Genomic DNA, 21,251 nt, shown 5'->3' with positions numbered 1-21,251 from the left:
AAAATGGTGGGAAAGTGTTTTTTGGGGTCAAAATTTATATATTTTTTTTCAGACAAACAACATTTTTTTTCACAAAACTAACTTCGAAACCATTGTTCTGGGTCTAATGCCTAGGCCTGCAGTAAATTTCATCAAAATTGGTAATGGTGACCGGGACCTCTTGTTCAATCTTATCTGGACACACCCTATAACTGCATAAGGTCTTATATTGTGTTCTTGTTTGCAAACATTGGCATCAAAAAGTTTTGTGAAACTCTACTGTATCATTGAGGTTGTATGGTGTTTGGCTGTAATGTTTCCCGAATTAAAAGGCAAGTCTTTGACATTGAACTTTGTTTTTCAAGTAATGGTGTGTAAAGGCACTGCACGCATGATTATACAAATGCATAGCTGGTCTACATCGGGTATGTAATGCTAGTTAAATATGTGACAGTTTATTGGTTGCTTGCTTTCTAGAATATTACACGCACTCGTAGTCTGGCATGTTTTGCTGTCCTTATTAAGTGCTGTGTTGATGGGCTGACAGTCCTGCCGAGCTGAATGTTTTAATATTAAAAGAGATGTTTGTACCTGTTTTGCTTCCTCTCTGCGAGCAATGTGTGTAGAAAACGTGGTTTTTTTTTCAGCAAGAGACGGATGTCAGGCTTCGGGAACTGCTTGAGGTGAGTGTTTGCATTGGCATGGAATGTCGATGCATCCAGTAACTTATTTAGGCTCTGGAATGACGGCCTCAGAACTAGATTCGAAAGCTTGAAACTGTTAGATAGAGTGCGCTGCTGTGACGGTGAATGAAACAGCCTGGGCAGTGTGCCACTGCACATTACATGGTGTGTGATTTATCTTAACATGCTTGATCACCTTGCGTAGATAAAACTCATTTTGTTGCACTTGCTCTGTTTTTGGCTAGGCCGCGAGTGACAGGGTGTGTGTGTGTCACAGAAAACATGGCTTTTATTTGTACCTGCAAAGTTAGCTGCCCATTTTTCTTAAATTTTCTATCTATAAATTTTCTCTCTGCATAACCAGTTTCATTAATTGTGGCCTTTTGCACATTCTTCAAGGTGTGCCAATGCTGCTGCTTAATTGAAAGACGGAAATATCTGCCGTCATTTTATGTGTGATGATGTACTGCACATTACACATAAAATGTGCCAATTTGGCACCTTGATTTAGCGGTGATCCAATGTGCTCTAGGAACAAAGGACACAGTCAGGAATGCAAACCAAATAGGCATGTCTTGTCCTTGCTATACAGCTGAATATTACAGCAAATGCTGAAATTACAACAACATGTCCACATTTTTTTCCTCTTGTGATTTCTAATATTTACTTATTTTTAAAGAGGAAAATGGGTAGAAGTTGAGGTTCTCTATGTAAGGAAATAATTTACAGAGGCAGTGCTGGGCATACATTTAATTAAACAAGATGTAAAAAAGAGAGAGGCGCTCTCCCAAGAGATCTGCTTCCATTCTTGTTGAAGGCTGGCTCGTGCTCACCACACATGGTGATATTACGTCTTTACAAATTGTGTGAAAGATATGGCGCGTAAAATGTATCTTTACACCGTGTGTGATCACCAAATCGCCCAGCTGGGCATCAATTTACAATTTGTTTTTGAGAGAAAATAAATATGCACATGCTTGGCTATCCTTAGTTTAACTCTCTGCACGTAAACATAACAAAATAAAGCACAACTGCCATGTTACACAGCTTAATTGATTTCAGAGGGGAAGCTTTTTGGTGTTTTCATGAGAAAATTTCACCCAGTAGATTGCTGTATCGATGCGCATGCACGTATCACAGAAAGCCGATACGTGCGTGTATACACTCTCGGAATGCCAGTCGCCCTGTGCACCGTATGCAGGCCTGTTCTGGACACTGTAATAGTCTCAAATTGCTCCTTGGCTTCCCACTGCGTCCTACCAGTTGGTCGTGTGAAAGAGTCAGGATCTTTTTTGCACTTTGCCAGAAAGAAAGAAAAGGCCTTGCAGTGGGTACTTTAGGCAATATTTGCTGGTGGCGTGGCATTTATTTCTGTGTTGGCGTTGGTGGCGTGCATCAGGAGATGCAAATTTGCACTTGGCAGTTTCTGCATACTACCGTTAGTGCGTAGTTATGCTGTGCTCCCACAGGTACATATTACTGAGGCTTTACTCTGTTCAGAAAATTCAATATAAATGTATATTCATACTCTGTGTTGATGGCAGGACTATTCTCTGCTTACTTTGTTATAACTGATGATTCATTATATTGAAGTTCAATTGTACAGTGCTCAAGGATGGGTATGTGACATCAAAAGTTTTAGTATAACGACTGGTATGAGTGACTGCTGTAAATAACCGTGTTGTGTATGCCACGAGTCTGGCCTGTTAAGGTTGATGTCAGCTCTGATGTGAATGTGCGAGCCAGTATTGCTTTGATGGCGCTGAAGGTGGTGGAAACAAAAGCATTACATAGCCCTAAATACTCGCATTCCAATCCGTGAGCACTGTACAGTAGAACCTCATAACGAAGTAGCATCGGGACAATAAATTAGTTTGTTGTATCTGATATTCGTTGTAACAGCACAGCTAACAGTCAGCTCTAGCAAATTGGCACTCTGGCTCATGCAAAAATCCTAGATACAAAAGTGCATTATTCTTGGCTTCAAATCCTCTATAACATACGAGGTAATCCTTGCATGTCTTCTTGCGGTATTTCAAACTAAATAGACTGGAAATTGTGACAATTCATGGCTCTGCACAGCACTGCATTGTGTTGCTGTGCAAGTGGCCTTAGTCGTCACATGAGCTTCCCCAGTTCTCCCATTCTGTTCATACAGTGGCACCACCAGTGAAATGCGTCTTTTTTGAGCTGCATGACCAAAATTTCTGCAACTTTTTCAAATGATTAAAAAGTGTGGTTGTGAATTGTCTTTCACTATTTGTCTTGCTTTTCATGCTATCTTTTGAGTTTTAAGCCTTCTGCGAACCTAATATTTCGTTGTTACAGCAGATATTGCGGCTGTAATACTGTGCATGTAACCTTGTCATATTTTGTTTTTGGTTTCATTATAAAAAGAATAAATGTCAGTGAAATGAAGCGTGACCAACTGAAGTTTGTGTTTATTTCACTATAACTGATGATTCGCTATATCAGTGTTTGTTTAAACTTTGTAGCACATTAGCGAGTGTGGATGTCAGCTGGGCTTTGTATGTATGTCAAAGAGTTGTGCCTTTCAGCTCGTGCCTGCCATCTATTCAACGCTACAATATAGTAGTGCCCAGTGGATGGATTGGTGGCATGACCTGAACTTACACGTGCTAAGCTGGAGAGGTGATGCAATGCTAAGGCCATGCAGTATGGGCTCTCTTGCTATGCTGCTCGCTTTCTGTGTGCCTTGGTGCCCAGCTTGGCCCCTGCTTTGTTCACTTGGTTCAGGAGGAGGACTACCCTGGTGCAATTCAGTTGGGATTGACGTGCCACAAAGCAGCCAGCACCTTTCGGCACTACCAGTGTGTCGGGTAGGTCCCTCCAGGCAGTCTCTCAGTTTAAGTTCACCTTGCTGCACTCTTGTTGCTGACACAACATGTGCAGCTGTACTTAAATGTAAGAGAAGCTAGGTAATCACAGTGCAAAGATTTGTCGCCTGAAGCTGGCCTCAGTGCCTGTCTCAACCCATTTGGGTGGCAGTCAGATTTGCAGAGGAGGCTGCGCCTTTATGGGAAGAGAGGAGGATGCTTGCTGACCTCACTGTTGTAGTGTGCTGTGAAATGTCATTGTGCTTTACGGAAGAGCGCATGGGAGGGGTGTCCCACAACAATCATTGTCATCTGGCTAGCGTGCGTTTCCTTTCTTGAAAACTCGGCACTCATCCCTTTCCCATCTAGAAAGCCACACCATGCTGAGAGCGCACACTGTTCATGACCAAAGTGCTGGGCATGTGACAGTAATGCAAGGAAAGGCATGCAAGAAAGATTATGACTATTGTTGTGGAGGAAACGAGGCACCCTATCTAAGCACGCTTTCTTTAAAGTGTATTGTGAAAAACCTAGGGTTACAGCTCCGGAACCTTTGACCACTAGATGGTCTCTAATGCAGTTGTTGCATGATTGTGTCACCTTATGTGGATGCAGGGAACTAAGTGCCAAGCTACAGGAGACCCTGGAGATGACTGAGGAACAGCTTGACGTGGCCCTGTCACGCTTGTGTGTTCACTTTGACAATGACCACTACTGTCGCCTGAATGCTGCCTACCGACTGCTTGGAAAGACACAGGTGCCCCTTCCCCCACTGCTACTAACTGCTGCACTACAACAAATTACCCTAAAAACTGGAATATAGCTTGGACAGGATCCCATATAGGTTATCCCCCAGTTATGAACTACTGAATAATATCCAAACTATCAACAGCCACCCTTACCTTGAAACAAATGCAATTTTAAATGCTGCTCACTGACAATGCCATTAAAGGGACTGTCTACCGCTCAGAAAAATTTTTCTGATTGTGGTGAAAATGAGAAGATCATTCGTCACATTGGCGGTAACGAGCATGCTTTTGCCCCATAAAAATGGAATTATATTTTTAATTTGATCTTGAAAATCGTGAAAGAATGACCGCCAGCATCACCCAACAGCGATGTCGTCAATCTACTGGTAGGACAAGAAATCCTCGCAGGTAGACTCATTTTGCTTAAAAACAAACATGTATAACTTGAAATTGTATTTTACGCACTTGAGGCAGCTTTCGGTTGCGTCAGAGAGTAATTTTCTTGCTTTTTTTTTTCTCACGCATCCAAAAAGGCGCCCGGTGGTGCTGCGTGTGGCAGCGTCTTCGATTTTGTCTGCTTCAACTCACGCGCTATGCCATGCGGCCCTCCGCGCTAGTTGTGCTGTACTGCTACATTGTTAGGATGTTTCACATGTGCTGCGCTGTGGAGGCGTACATTGTCTCTTTTTGATGAACCAATTTGGCTTGAATTGCGGCAGCAGTGGTAAAATAAATGCATAGACTGCGATTACAGCAAAACAAGTGTTCTGTAATCGTATAATAAGGCTTCATTGAACCGCTAGTGCCCGGAAAACGACCGTTACATTGATTACATTAGTGTTCAGCGAAAATAAAGTAATGCTACAGAAATCCCATGTGCTTTCGGTTTTAACTTTTACCGGCACCACAATTGTCATCGCGTCCACCAATCAGTGTTATGGGCATGTTTCACGCCAGTGGAAGAAGAGCGAACGCAGATCGAAAAATTTTGTTTAAAATATCTACTCACTTTCGAGAGAAACCGCTGCAAGGTTGGACACTTCAGACGGCACGCTTTCTATTGCAATACAAAATAGAAAAGCGATGAAGGACGGTAGATAGTCCCTTTAATTTACACATGTATTTACACGCTAGTTCCACACGCCAGAGGGCCAAAAGATGGGCTTGAGTGTTATCTTCGCAAAAAGTTTCAACCTTCATAGAGAGCCTTTGAAAGGTGTCGTGCTGGGTCCAAAAGGCACGCGCTATCTTGACAGTTTTAATTTGGATGCGCTCCGAGGTCACCTGTAGTGATTGTGACTGTAACGAAGGAGTGACGTGACTCGCACACACCAGTGGTGTGTTGCATGTTTATTGCTCTCTCTTTAATAGACGTTCCACAAATGTATACAAGCACAAGGACACGGTGTTGCCAACCTAAACACTGAAACCGAAACTGCAAGTAACTATGTACAGGATACAACAGTGACACAAATGCAGCTCCCAGATAAACTCTGCGACCTCCAGCTCTGGATACGCTGCAGTCTAGCCCTGAAATGTTTCCTTCCGACTGCTGCATGTCGTTCTGCATCCGCCACTAGCGCATGCTTTTCTAGTGCACTCGATCTGCCCACCGATCGTAGCCATACATGCCACCGTAACCAGAGCCACCGGCATCCCTCCCCGTGGGAAGCAACAAAGAAAGCGTGTCCGGTGAGAAAGATAAAATTTCATTTCTTGTTAACTCGCTGCTCTCGGTTGCGCCTGTGCTAGCATCCCCGCACTTTAGATGATACCGGAAACACACTCCGAACTTGCAGTGTGCTGCCAGATTTCTATGTGCCTTCGTGAACTCAATCACTGTTTTCTTCAACATTTTGGTGAACTGTCATTGGCCATTGGTCATTTTCACTGAGAACAAAAAAAAAATTCAGCCCACAGCCAAAATAGATTTGCAAATAAAACGACAAAATTGCAAAATAGGGCCACTCACAGCACAAGGCTGGCAATAGACAAAGTGACGCCGTTGACGGTGATGGCAGTGAAGGTGGATGACTTCACAAATGATGATGTTTGATGTTTATTCAATACATGTGTAAAAATGTAGAACAAAGATTGGCAACTGAGGAAAAAACAGCAAGCGAGTAAAACAAAATGAACGTAATGGAAATTATTATTCAAACTCATGATAGTTCAAAATTACATGCAAGTAAAAGTACATCAGTGATTGAACAGGAGATAACTAATTGAATGAGCTGACTATAACAGAACACATACATATCACCAACTAACACAGTTTTGTCACGTCATAACTTATACATGCATATATGTATACATATACACATATACATACATATACATACACATACTCAAAAATGCATATATTTATATTTCAACAGATGCACATATATATGCACACATATATATTCAGGTGTCGCATGTTGTTAGTAAGAACTGTTTTAGATGCCGCCAGAAACAATGTAATGAAGGACTTGATTTAATAACTGATGGTAGTGAATTCCAGAAAGAAATTGCAGAAAACAAGGCTGTCGTTTTGCCGTAGTTAGTGCTTACTTTTGGAAGCAGAAGGTTACTATTTTCAGAAAACCGTGTGTTATTAGTATTGTGAAGATGTGCTAGGGGAAGTATGTCAGTGGGAATGTCACCTATTCTACTCCTGAATAATAAAATTCCAAGTTTGAGTTGAAAGGTGGAAATGAACGGTAGAATTTCAAAAGTGTTAAAAGGGGTGCGTTGATGCTGTGTGAGAACTATGTGTGATAATTCGGACTGCGCTTTTCTGAAGGTGAATGAGGGATGTCAGGTGTGTGGTGTAGGTATTGGCCCAGGGTGAAATGCCGTGAGTAAGGTGACTGTTAATGAAAGCATAGTAAAGTGATTTTAGAATGTGTTGCTGAAAACAATGCCTTGTGCGAATGAGTAAGCGGATGCCAAAAGCAGTCTTCTTGATGGCAGAATTTACGTGAATGTTATATTTGAGTTGAGGGTCTAATGTGACACCTAGAAAAGTAATGAACTTTGAAGGGGTAATGAGGCAGTTATCCATGTATATCTCGGGTGTTATTGTAACGTTTTTTAGGGACGAGTGAAATAACATGAAAGTTGTTTTAACAGGGTTTATTTTCAATAGGTTATTCTTGCACCATGATACAAGATTCGCGACATCAGTGTTTAGTTTTGCTAGTAGATTGTTAACATCTTTGTCACTAGAAAATATCGTGGTGTTGTCGGCATAAAGAATGCATTCAGAAGAGTTAAGTGATGATGGTAAGTCGTTAGTGTAGATAAGAAACAAGAGAGGTCCCAGAATTGAGCCTTGTAAAACTGCCTGGTTAGTTGTTATTGGAGACAATAAAACACCGCCATAGTTGACAACCTGGGTCCTGTTAGCGAGGTAGCTTTGTAAAAGAGCCAAAGTAGGCCCACAAATTCCCAAGGATTCAAGTTTAGCATACAAAATAGAGTGGTTAATAATGTCAAAAGCTTTACTTAAGTCAATAAATACCGCCCCTGCCCATAGCCCATTATCGATGAACTGAGTTAGCATGAAAACCAAACTGCTTATGTGACAAAAGGTTAAATCTTGTTAGGTAGTCCATTAGGTGATTCACAATGAGCTTCTCAATTACCTTACTAAAGAATGGGAGGATTGTTATAGGGCAATAATTAGAAAAGCTTTTCGGTCTCCCTTTTTGAATACAGGTGTTACTTTTCCTTGTTTGAGGATTGTAGGAAAAATGCCTGAACGGAATGCGGTGTTAATAAGCTCTGAAAGCACAGAAGATAAGTCTTGAGCAACAAGTTTGATTTTAGATGGATAGGTTGAATCGAGGCCACATCCTGTCATCTTCAAACTTGTTATAGTGCGAAGAACTTCAGCAGGTGACGTGGGTTTTAAGAAAAAAGAGTGAGGCAAGTGAGACAACGAAGGCATGTTAGTGACAGTCGATGCTCAGTTGTTGAAAAATGATTCATTAAATGAATTGGCAATAGCGATAGGGCAAGTTAGAACACTGGTGCCATCCGAAAATTCAGTCGCAAGTGCGTCTGGCTGATCAAGATGTAGGAATTCCTTAATTACGTTCCAATTTTTCCTACTGTCATTCCCATTTTCATGCACTCTATTTTGATATATAGGTTTGTTTGGCTTTTTTAAGTAGGACGGTAAGAGTTTGTGAATACAGTTTAAAGCGGGCCCTGAGGGACAACTTGAATGGCTGAAGTTTTACTTTTTTATAAAGCTTACCTTTTTTATTTATGCTACACAGCAGTCCTCTAGTAATCCACGGGTTTCTAGGGGTTGAGTACCAACGCGATATGATAGATACACATGTTTATGATACCTGTTTGTTTCTCAGTCAAGGTATTGAACGCTTTGTTAACACAAGGTTCTTGCGATAGTTTCCCCCAGTCAGAGTGGCATTCCAAATCATCGAATTTCACAGAATTGAAACAACACCTATCGACCATTTTATTTTTAAAGTTAGTTTGTCTTTTTAATAACAGAAAAATGAGATAATAGTCTGTCAAATTAAAATTGACCACATTGGCCTTTTGAGCAGACATAACGTTACTGAGTATGTGGTCAATAAGCGTGTTCCAACCAGAAGGAGCACATCGTGTCGGAGAATCCAGCAGATTCCAAACCATGTCCCATGAAGCAGTCAGAGTATTGAATGCAAGAACTGTCGTTAATACTTGTAATGTCAATGTTAATGTCACCTAAAATGATCACATAATTTTCGGAAATAAACGAGCTTAGTATATTGTCAAGTTCAACGCAAAAGTCACCGTAAGATGATGACGGGGACCGATAAATTGAACCAGTAATAGTTCTTTTGTTAGACGGAAGGAAATCACGGTCAAATTCGAGCCAGACTGATTCGCATTTCAACACGGAAAATGCGATATCAGTACGTCGTCTATATGATAATGTGTTAGAAATGAATATGGCTGATCCACCATGACAGTCACCTGGGCGATGAAAAAATTCAGCACAATAGCCCGGTATGGAAAACATGTTGTCATCAGCTGCAGATGGCCATGTTTCTGGTAGACATATGAGCGAAAAGTGATGATCCAGGGTGTCTACCGACCGGGAAAACCGGGAATCCTCAGGGATTTTGTATAGTCTGGAAATACTCAGGGAAATCTCAGGGAAATTGTGCGCTCATCAGGGAAAATCCACAGTCGCGGTAACGCTGGCTCGAGATTTTGTGAAGGCATTTTCAAATCGAACGGCCGCTGCGGCTGCGGAGAAAGGGTGTGCCTCGGTGCCCTCCTCGCCTTCGGAGCGGTAGAGTGCGAGAGAATCTGCCTAATGCGTTGCATGCGCGAACCATGAACCACGGTGCATCGTATCACGCAATGTTGTCGGGGTATTCTGTGACTACGCGGCGCAGTTCTGTATTCTTTGTCGCACGTGCTGTGGGTTAGCGCCCCATATGGTAGTTTTGTTATCGCCGCGTGTCAAGTAACAAGCATGATTAATTGTAGAAGCGGTAGCAGTAGATGTGACGAGCTTGACTTATCTTGCAAGCGATCGTGATCGTTCAGGAAGCGGATGTAGTCGACAAGGCTGTTCTCTTGCGAACCATCCCGATCGGCGAGAAAAAAAGACGACGACGCTTGTTGGTGGTTATCGGATAGCTCACTCGCTCTGATCCTGAGCTTCAAAGATGCTATTTAGGACTGGGAAGACTAGGATAAATTTTCAGGTGGGAGCGAGCGTAACTAACAGGCCTATTTACAGTAAGCAAAAGCTTTTTTTCTTTTTTTTCTCTTTTTCCGGTGAGGGCTCTGCTGAAACAAGTTTTAGGCAGTCGACCGATATTTTTGGGGGCTGCAGCTCGCAATTACCAGCCACACCACTACATATGTAGATGTTTTGCTACAAAGACGAATTACAAAGCTTTTCAGAGCCAAGGCATAGCGGCGACCGAAATTCACGACACCGGCACGGGTCCCACTTGCTCGATTCAGCGCGCGATGTCGAAAAACAGAAACGTGGCCACCATAATCGGATGTGCCGGAATTCAGGCTGTTGCCGTGCTTTCATGGGATCTTAGCTCGCAGCTATTTTATTTTTTTTTTGCTGTAGCAATTAGTATATAGACGCTTCAGGCGAATTTTTCGCCTTCACCATGATCTTCCTTATCAAGTCCAAATTGCAATTACATCACCCCGCACGTCGTATACTCTATGTGCGAGTTAAAGTGCGCGAACGCTGCCAACAAACGGGGCTCAAGCAGAGATGAAACGAACCGACCGTCTCCTTCGCGTGATGGGCGCGGGCGGGAGGGGGTGAGTGCGTACTTTGTACCAGCGGATGTGGTCGCATGTGCCGTGGTATCTTTAGAGGGGATCAGCAGACGGCTCATACCTCTGTAGGTGTCGTGCTGTAATTGCAAAACCTCTGTTGAAGCCATAGCAGTGACGGATCCAGAGGGTGGGGGGGTAGCAGCGATCGCCCCCCCCCCCCCCCCAAAAAAAACAGCCTCCGTCCCCTCCCTTCAGTGCCTGTCGTCCGCCTCCATTTTCAGGCTGCCTGTTGAGTTTGCCCCCTTAGTCAGGTTGTTTTGCCTACCACTGCCCAAAAGGTATAAAGAGAATCTTGTCCCTGCTCTCTACCTCTCTCCTCATTGCTCTACCCTTTCCTGCATCCGTATGCACATTTCCAACGAAGGCTTCCTAGGCGCCGCCATCATCCCCTCTGGGCTGTTATAAATATGCGTGAGCCACCAAAATGCACTGCTGAGGTGGTGGCTTCAGCCTTTGTACTCCCCCCCCCCTCCCTGATCGGATGATGGACCCCCCCTCCCCCACCTGGATCCGCCTCTGAGCCGTAGATGGGGCACTTCTCTTACTGCAGCGGCTGCGTTTCCTGAAGGAGTGAGCTGCTAGCCTATATTCGCATAAAATTCCTATTTGTTGCTATCGAATTCACTATTTCGCTCTCATGGTAAAACTGTGACTCTTTTTCTATCATGCGACGGTTTTCGATGTTGCGTGTTCGTGGCGAGCAAATGGTTCGGCTGGGCAACGTGATAGCAAAGGCATCGTGCTGCTCTGGGCAACGCACGAGGATTTGACGAGCCGCAGCAGCAGAATAAGCACAATTCAACAGTGCGTTAAACATGCACTTGTTTCGTCTTTACACGTGACACTATGGCAAGGCATCTAATTGTAATCTGCACCTGAGGTTCAACAAAATTGATTTTTTTCATGCAAAAAAAGGGGGGTTTTTCACGTCGAGCATTCTTGTGGCATTTTAAGTTTAAAATTAATCCTTTGGTAACTATGTCTTGCATGAAAGATAGAAATTCAGTTTAATGAAGTTTCGATTTAACAAAGTAAATTGCCGCTTTTATCAACTTCGCTATATTGACATTTAACTGTTCTCTGTTCTATTCAAATGGGATTAAAGGGGTCATGAAGCACCCCTTGGGCTTGTTGAAAAAACATCCTGCGGAAAGCTGACACGGCTATGAACTGCTCAGTGAAATATTGCAGTCGTGCGCGCCGCGTAAAGGCTACAAGCAGAGCGCGAAGTTGCTGTTTTCTCAGGCACCTTCTTTTCAAACAGAGGCTGGTTCTCACTCGCGTCGGAGGGCGGCGCGTCTGCCGGTTGACGTCGCGTATCTGCTTCTCCGCGTCGCAAAAGACATAGCATCCTCATTGGCCGATAGCCGACATAAATCGAGAGCGGCGTTTGGATCAGATACACTTCTTGCCACGGGGTGCCGCCACTTGCCGGCGCCGCACTCCTCAGTCTGCTAACTTTACACGGTAACCGCACTCGCACATGCGAATCACAGCGGGAGAGCGATCGCGTTTCATGACGCACGCTGACGTAACTTCTTTTCGCCATGCCATCCCTGCCTGTGTAGCTCCCAGTGCACTCGTCAGCACGAGGAAAAGAGAGAAAGCACTGAGAGCGTGCGCCAAACCCCCATAACTCCGCTCATTTTTGACGGATTTGAGAAATTTTTGCGGCAATCAATTCGGGAGGCAGTAAACTCCGATACTGAGGTCATTAGATCATTACTTGGAAAAATGGTTCATGACCCTTTTAAGTCATCTCTATTTTTTAACGCGCGTACTAGAGAGTGACATCATCGAGCGACATGGTGTCTACCCATCTTGACATAAAACAAAGTTTTGTTTCACTCAGGGAATTTTAGCAAAAGCACTCCGGGAAAACCTGGAAAACTCAGGGAATTTAGAAATGTCAACTAGGTAGACACCCCGTGATCGATTAAAGGAAGGAGATTAACCATATCATCAAAGTTTTTCGGTAAGCTTCGAGTGTTAAAGTTTATGATGGAAATATGAGAAGCAGACGAACAACTAAGAAGTCGCATCAGCTCGAGGACAGTGTGTGTTGCCATGATGGTTCACAGTCATCATAGATGCATTAATGCTGTTAGGAAAAAACGGCCAGATAACGGTACACTGGGCTGTCCGTAGACTTTCTTGCTTTGATGCAGCAGTTGTCAACCCATAGGAACTGCCACTGCTTTTCTTTCTTAGGAGCCAATGCCTGAGCAAACAGCTGCTTGTTCTCTGGCGTTAGGTGATCGTTGACAAATATGGGTTTATCCTGATTCATTATGCCGATAGACTGGGTTGACAGACGCACTTTTCTGGCCTTTGAAGCAAATTCAACCTTCTTTTGTCGTGAACAAAAACGTGCAATAATGTTCGGACCACCTTTAGCGAGGACCCTGTGCACAACATCAATCTCGGCAGGGCTCACAGGACAACCAATCTTTTCTACGATCTGTTGCAGAATTGCTTCACAGCTTTTGCCTTTTGTTCCCAGAACACCTTTGATTTCAACATTGTTCATGCGCGAGTATTGCTGCAATTCAGCAACCTGTTTTGTTAGCTGCTCATTTGTTCGAGACAGCTCTTTATTTTCTTTGACCAGGCTTTCCTGTTTTGACTTCATTGTTTCATAGATGTCATTAAACATGGCGACGCTGTTAAACAATGCCCCAACTTCCTTGCACAATGATTCCAAGTTTCTAGATAGCTCAGCACAAGTGGGCATTTTGGTTGGCAGCAGTGGATGCGGCAAAAAAGAAAAATGAAATTGTTTTCAGTAATGCAAGTTCAACCAACCTGCGCACGTAAGAGGATGCAGTCAGCGGAATGTTGCGTTGCCGCCAACCAAGCTGCCAAGTGAAGAGTTCCGCGATGATCCCAGCTTATATAGCTTCCAGAAGACGGTTCTGATGCAGATGGACGGGTGGTGTTCATCACAGGTGGCACGTGGCACTGTGATGACACAGCCAGTCCAATGATTTCTTTGTGCTAGGAGCACACAATTGTATTGACCGCTGTACAATGGTGCCGCGGTTTCACGGTGATTTTGCACCGGTTCCGTAGATACCTGCGCACGTAAGAGGATGCCGTCAGCGGAATGTTGTGTTGCCGCCAACCCAGCTGCCAAAGTACTTCAGCGGCACATAGTGGCCAGACTGCTGAAGTATTTCTTCCAGTGACCAATATAGACTATATTTCAGATGGGTTTTGGTGCCACCATATTGGGCTGTTAACCTTGTGGTTTTGTACCTTGAACAACTAAACGGACAGTGCTACGGTGGGTGTATATTCACATGAAAATGGTGTGGTTAGTGCATTTGAGGTTTCCTGACCTTATCAGTTTGTGTCACGAGACAAAAAAATAAGAAATCATTCGTTTAACAGCTTAACAGGGTGGCGCCCATATGTGTTGAGTAAATAAGACAGGGTCCACATTTCACTGCGGTTTTCCGAAAAATAACATTGACCTATATTTCGGTTTTCATGGTAATACGAACCTGCTACATAACTACACAATGAACGGTCGTGCACAGTAACCATAAAGTACAAATTTGCCTCTCCTGACATGTGCCATCACTCAGGGATGCAACAGCTGTGCCAATTGCGCCAATTTGATACAATTCCTTATTTCTGCACCAAGCTGAGCCTAAACCATGAAATTTGTTAAAATTGCGCCACGCTGCACCAAAATGCCCGACCAGCTTAATATTTTCTCAGTTGTGCAAATTTGAGCAAGAAATGGAGGCCGCATTGGTCATCTGCAGTCTGGGCATCGTCATCCAATACAGACGCGTGCGCAGACCCTAACCCTAACCCCCCACGAAAGAAAACAAAAGTCCGTTTCACCGGAAGGACGAAGCAATGAATGCGATAGCAACAAATTGTATACGAAGTGAGTCTGGCAGCAAACTCTTTTGTATCCGATCTCGCGTAACTCTACAAAACGTTGGTGTAAGAGAATACGGCGTTTCCAGGGAAAGATGCTCTTTCTGCACAGTATCTTCACATTGAGAGCGCAGCACGTAGCAAGATATACGAGCCGCCCGCTGATGGCTGCCGAGATAGCGCGCGTGCCCTTCGAATCAAAGTTCAAAAGTTGCTGCTCGAGCGACAGCCCCCTCCGTTCACCCCCCCCCCTCCCCCCTCTCGCGTCTTTTCATGCTCATTCAAGACGGGCGGGGCGTTTCCTCTATGCTTCGATGGCAGGCTTTCCAATCGGAGTGGTGTTATCGCATGTGCCCTCCGAGTGACAGAGATGGGCTGGCTCGTTTGATATCTGCTTCAGCCGCGTTCGTCGCACGCACTCGCTCTCTTTTACCCACGGTAGAACATACTATGCACAGGGATATGTTATCACTTTAGACTTTATACAGGAGATGACGGCAAAAACCTCGTCGAGAGTGTCCATATAGTTGCTATCGCAATAGAAAAGGACAGTAGTTCTCAAATTTCCTGATGCTTGTTTTATTGCGTGCAGAACGCTTTTTAAGCCACTTTTGCCGCAGTAGACTGGTGTCCTGCGGAAAAGCATACTGAGATTTAGGAGGGGCTATTAGTACTACAGTCGAATCCCGCTATAACGAATACCGCTACAACGAAATTTCCGCCACAACGAATAATTTTCGATTCCCCGTCAGCCGCCCATAGAAAACAATGCGAAAAATGTCTCGTCATAACGAATACTTTTTCTGGGTATTTCCGCTTGAACGAAGTTTTCGCAAGTGCCACCACATAAGGAAAAGGAGCTTGCCTAGGATTGCCGCGAAATTCCGCTAGAAATTCGACCATTTCTCGTTGCCAGAGCCGTGCGGCCGCATCGCAATTGACACGTGTCTTCATCGGAGACATGCTTTCTGCCACCTCACGCACATCCCGGTAAATTTTTCGCCATTGAGATGCTCTGCGACAGATCGTCCATCCGCCATGATGCTGCCGGCGGATTTTATGCGCGTGCGGGCCGCGGAAGAATCGTTGATGAACTCCCGCCATTGTTTTGACGTAGCACTCAAAACAAAACTACTGCTCGTCTTCACAAGCCCTGCGATCGTGAATGACATCCATGGCGTTTTGAAGGCACACGCGCCGCCAGCGCGCACCTAGTCCAAGCGTAACTGCATTCTGCCGCAACCGCTGTGAATACAAATGCGGTCGTGTCGACGCGACCACGGGCGACCACGAAAGTACGCGCGCATCCATCGAACGTACGCGCACCGACTCAATGCAATGCTGCGGCCAAAACCACGGTAGACGCGATCAGAGATAGCAACGACGCAGTTCTGAAGGCACATGCACGGCCAGCGCGCACAGATTGAAAACGGAACTACCGTCGCTACCGTTTGCCGGAAGCGCTGCGCAGAAAACCGCGGCAGAGACCGCCGTCGCTATCGTCGCGATTATCGATAGCGAATATGCTGAAGTACGCAGCTAACACACCGGAAGAAAGATTAAAGGCAACAAAGTCGTAAAACGACACGAAGCGTTTCGACTTCCCTTTCTCTCGCTTATGACTGTGGTAGTGCGGAGCTTCGGCACTTCGTTTTCACTTAGCCTCTACCGAACTTTGGCACGCTCCTTTACGGCGCTACGCGCTCGGCACGCATCGAGGGTAGCCTGCATATAGTATTTGCTCGTGTATAACCCACGTGCATAACTCGCGTGTTGACGCAAAGCCGCCTTCCTTGCATTACCGTGAAGCCAACTTGCGCAACGAAATTCGCGTATAACCCGCACCCCGAGTTTAGCGCTAAATTTTCTGTATATTTTGTGCGTGTTATACGCGAGAAAATACATTCACACGGTGTGCGGCCAAGTGCGTCCGAGTTAGCGACAGTTAAATGCAAAGGTCAATGCATGCGCTTGCTGGGACCAAAGGACGAGTCATGATCATCAGATATTCCTAACTTTTGTGGTATATAGATGAAATTTCGCTGCAACGAAATTCCGCGACAACGAACTTTTTCGCGCGTCCCGTCAATTTCGTTGTAGCGGGATTTGACTGTATCTGTCAGGGACACAGCACATTTTGTTCCTTAATTACTCATTCGTGCACGCGCCGTGTAATTACGAGTACTAGTATGATCGCTGACGTCTAAAAAATTATTGGCAATCATTTCGAGCTGCTGTGTACGGCGTTTCTGCGGCCTTGAGAAACAATAGACAAAAGCCTGTGACAGTTTTCTTTTTAACACGAAAGTGTCTTATGCCGGGGTCCACAAAGACTTCAGTGACGCATTTCCGTCACGGAAATGACGTCGAAAAATTTACACGATCAGATGACAAAGAAAAAAAGTTCCGTCAACGAGGCATCGAACCCACGACAGCTCGGTCCGCAACAACAGATGCCGGGCACGCTATCCACTGCGCCACAGTCAGAGACTCTAAAAGCTTTACAAACGCGCCTTTTATATCTACCACTCTTTCGGTCGGCGGAGTGATGTGGCCCTGCGGGAGTGGTAAAGTAAAGTAATTCGTCATTACTGTGGCTTCTGCGATTAGCACCTGCAACGCGTTACACGTCCATCCCTTTAGGCGTGTTTTCAATAGAAGTTCAATTTTGTCAATGCCTTAACACACCGCGAGGTGGCGGCTTAAGCTAAAGCATTGTAAAAGCGTCGGCCTCGCTCATAGCATCACGCTAATCCACACCAAAAATAGCTCTGCGACGCGCGCTGCGTTCCCCGCTCACGCGCTCGCCCCGAGAAAAATTGCGGCTGGGCTACCGGCGCGCCACGACGCGCTTTGCATTTCCCTCTAGTCCGGCCGTGGTGTTCAATCACAATTTAACATGCCGCGGGATGGCGACCGAGTTCTTCATCCAATATGCGACGCTCTTCTGGCTATCACACCTCGTTCTCCGATTACGCTTTCACCGTTAACTACTACTGCTACCACAAGGCTTTCTGTCATCATTTAACATGGACGTTAGTCGTCGGGATGGAGATGTACCACCAATCATCAAAGCGGGTGCATCCACGTTAAACAGTGCTATAGCTGCGAGACATCAATATACATTGTGCAAACTCTCTTATATCTTATACAGTAAACATTCAGTTATGTCTGTAAGGGAACGCTTTACTTTCGTGTTATTCCGATTCCTATGACGGAGGGATCAACCATAAATTTTTCGCTACCCCCACTTGCTCCTGCTTTACGAATCTCCCAAATTTCCAGGCTGCCAAGTTCGCAGGTCCACATTAGCATTTCCAGTGCCTGTCGAATTATTTGACAGGTCCTGCAAATGCTAATGTGGACTTAGTCATTGTTCGCACTGACTCAATCATTGTTCGCGCTGTGGGGTGGCTCAACACACTGTTTTTATTGAAATAGCAGCGTTCACGTGCACCTTGCACGAATTAGCTGATGTTGAATGGTTTTTACGTATTTTTTCTTTTCTAAAAGTAAGCTTTCTTTGCTCCAAATTTGGGATTTTGGGCAAAAAAATTCAGGTTTTTGTTTTTGCAACCTGCTCCAAATTTAGATTTTTGTGCTCCAAAAGCAACATTTTGCTGCTCCAAAAATTACTCCAAATCCTATTTCAGCTGTTGCACCCCTGCATCACTAGAAGCAATCATTAAAAAACACAATGCCACAGTAAATGTGGCCTTAAGCACCCACTGCAAGGCATTTTCTTTCTTTTTACCTTAGTACAGAAAAAATTCAGGCTCTCTCGTACAACTGTGTGATAGTGCGTGGTGCTGATGCTAAGGAGCATTTTGGAACTTCTACAGAGAAAAAGCACAGTGGGTGACATGCGTCATTCGTCCGACTGTGTGTGTGTGCACCTCTACAGTGAAGTGTTACTGAGCAAAAACCAGCGCTCTTTCAATGAACTTTTTTACCTGGTGGCACGTGGAGCCTGTCATATTGACCTACTAGTTGTGTGCATCATGCCACGTACTATTAAGCTCCTGCCATCACTGTTGGGGTACTTACTGCACCTAACAAGCACATTTGCCATGGTAGCGTTTTTTCAAACCCTCTGTGTACATTGAGACTCTATGCAGGTGTGGCGAGTACCTTGTTGTGTTAGTGTAGTGATGGCGAACTGCACTTGTTTCTGTCTTCACAGCACATGTGATGGTCCCACACAAGGAGGCAGCAGCGAATGGCAGCACGGTGTGTTTGGGATGTGACCTATTAAAATCGTGCAGTAAGGTTACTGCAGTGCCAGCAGTGTTACATTGCAAATGCTGCCAAGCAGATAGCTGGAGATCCTTATCGTGATGGAATTGTTGGTGATAAGTCCTACTGGCACGTGTCAGTGGCTGCCGTCACACCTTCGTATTCCTTCTATGCTTATTCAAAAAGGCATTGCCGCATATGCATCAAGTTCAGAATCACTTGCTGAAAAGGTAGAGGACCTTTTTCAGCATGTTGTGGAATTGCCTACATCACGAGTTGACCGGCACAGTTAACTGTTATCCTACAGAAAATGATCGTAGTACGTTCTAACCGACTGGGATAGGACAAGGCACTATGGCTTGAGGAGGCAGTGTGAAAGTGTGTTCCTGGAGCTTATATTTCATATATGCTTAATGTTCCATTTTCAGCGTGCATGATTTTTGCTGCCTATGCATCTTGTGGTATGTGGTAACGATTGCTGAAATTTATCTTCATGTCTGTTTTTTTCTATGCTGAAAAGCATGTGCTGATTTCATCACCTTACTTGGCTTTAAGCCCTTGCTTGGTTGCATTTACTGGTTCTGTCCTAAGGCACCAGTTTTTTTTATTATTTTAACTTCAATTTTGTCTTTTAAGTGCTTTACTAAAAATTGTGCAGAAAGTTATGTACATTATTATGTTCAGTTATATTTGTTGCAGCACCTGTTGTTTTATTTCATCTCCCCCCAGCTGTAATAGCCGTGCACTAGCACTGAAGTGCCTAAAGAAACAATCCCTCTCGCCTTGGAAATTCCTTCTACTTTCAAGTGGTACCCTAAATTTGCATGTCCACATTTATACCACGTTTGCTACTTTGTCCCCGCTTGTATATCTTCAGTACAGGATGTGCATTGGTTCAGTGTAATAGCAGGGGCTGTGTTGTGTCAGTGCAGATGGCTGCCCACCAGCTGCTGATGCACTTCTCGAGTGCCGTGCAGAGTAGTGCTTTGCTTGTGGTGAGGAACCATGCAGTTGCTGGTGACAACACGAGGCCACCCGACCTGCACAAGGCACAGTACGTTGACCTCTGCAAGGTGGGTCAAGCTGCTATGCTCTTTCTGTGTGGCAAAATGTGAAAGTTGTGCCCGTGCCAGAATAATCAGTTATAAAATGCTGCTCACATTCTCTTGACCTACTGTTCTTGTTTAAGTCGATTAGTGCAGCTGTTCTCAAATCGGGTTCCATCAAGGGCATCTTAGTACAGTAGAAGCTCGTTATAACGAAGCGGGATATAACGAACTAATGGATATAACGAAGCAATCGTAATTCCCCTTGAAATTCCCATAGACGCCCATGTATTTAAAACCTCGTTTTAACGAAGCTAAAATTTCCTCGCAATGGATATAACGAACCTTTTTTTTTCCCCCACCGAGCATTTACTGACCATTTTGGTAGCCGGCAAGTCAATGTCTTGTAGCGCGCGACGGTTTACGTGCCATCACGGATGTGGTAATTCAAAACTCGCGCCTCGCGCTCCCGAGGAGCCGCCTGCCAACACGCGCGAGGGTGCTCGTCTGCCTGCCTCCCCTTCCACTGAAACTCGTGGACCCACCCGCGCACGTCACCCGGCCTCCCCTCTCCCGCGGAACTCGTGGACCCGCCCGCTCTCCTGTTGCGCGCGTGGACGGTGACGCGGCGACCGCGCGGCGTGGGCGCGCGCCTTTAAGCTTGTCGTTCGCTGCGTGTGCATCAGAACAGCGTCTCTCTAGGTTCCCGCCGCTAGACAGGAGATGGACGACGGCAACGGCAAACGAAAGCGCAAAACGATTACAATCGAGCAGAAGGCGGCTATGTTGAAAGCCGTTGAGTCCGGCGTCAAGAAGAAAAAAGTTGCCGAAGATTTCGGCGTAGCGTGAGCACGGTACCGCAAGCGTGTAATCGACCGAATTCTACTCAATATGAGCACGAAGCGCGAGACTACAATCGACCTCTACATGGCGATCGAGGTGCTACAGGCTGCTTGGATGTCTGTAACAGCTAGCACGATCGCCAACTGCTTCCGGCATGCCTCATTTGGCGTCAACAGCGGCGGTGACAGCGAAGATATCGGTGCTGCCGCCAATGAGGGTGCCGCGGGTGACCAAGACCTGGCGTCGTGGGACGCTCTCCTTGACGCCGGAGTTGTGCCCGACTGCGACACCTTCTGCACGTACTGTACGTCAGTGCCGATGCTGATGCTGTGACAACCGAAGAGCTGACAGAGGCTGAAATTGTGCGCGCGGTGACAGGGGTGGTGAATGACGACAGTGACGAATGTGTCGACGACAGCCCGGAATTGGTGAACCCGATGTTCCGACGTCCGCGCAAGCGCTGGATGCGGCAGACCTGCTGCGCCGCTTCTTCGGGCCCGCTCACGATCACGGCGAGGACGGACTCGACATAGCGGCAGCGGCCGAAAAAGCCATCATCCGTCTGAGGAAGACACGGCAGGAGTCTATTAAGGACTATTTTTCTGCTAAGTGAGCCGCCAGCTGGTGTGCCGAGTTTGGCGTGAATAAAGTAGCAGTTCTTTG

The 21,251-nt window shown here is 45.4% G+C and overlaps 1 protein-coding gene across 2 annotated transcripts in view; it reads left to right on the top strand.

Moving 5' to 3' along the window:
- Nucleotides 1–21,251, top strand: part of LOC119386472 (syndetin) — a 212,124-nt gene that overhangs the window by 70,562 nt on the left and 120,311 nt on the right. For both annotated transcript variants that reach the window (XM_049413147.1, XM_037653754.2), the window contains exons 7-10: nt 627–662; nt 3,420–3,502; nt 4,115–4,256; nt 19,632–19,772. In XM_049413147.1, the coding sequence (XP_049269104.1) occupies nt 627–662; nt 3,420–3,502; nt 4,115–4,256; nt 19,632–19,772 (402 nt within the window). The remainder of the gene's footprint in view (nt 1–626; nt 663–3,419; nt 3,503–4,114; nt 4,257–19,631; nt 19,773–21,251) is intronic.

The sequence above is a fragment of the Rhipicephalus sanguineus genome, chromosome 3 (genome assembly GCF_013339695.2).
Source record: "Rhipicephalus sanguineus isolate Rsan-2018 chromosome 3, BIME_Rsan_1.4, whole genome shotgun sequence".
NCBI lineage: Eukaryota > Metazoa > Arthropoda > Arachnida > Ixodida > Ixodidae > Rhipicephalus > Rhipicephalus sanguineus.
This window is presented reverse-complemented; position numbering and strand designations above follow the sequence as displayed.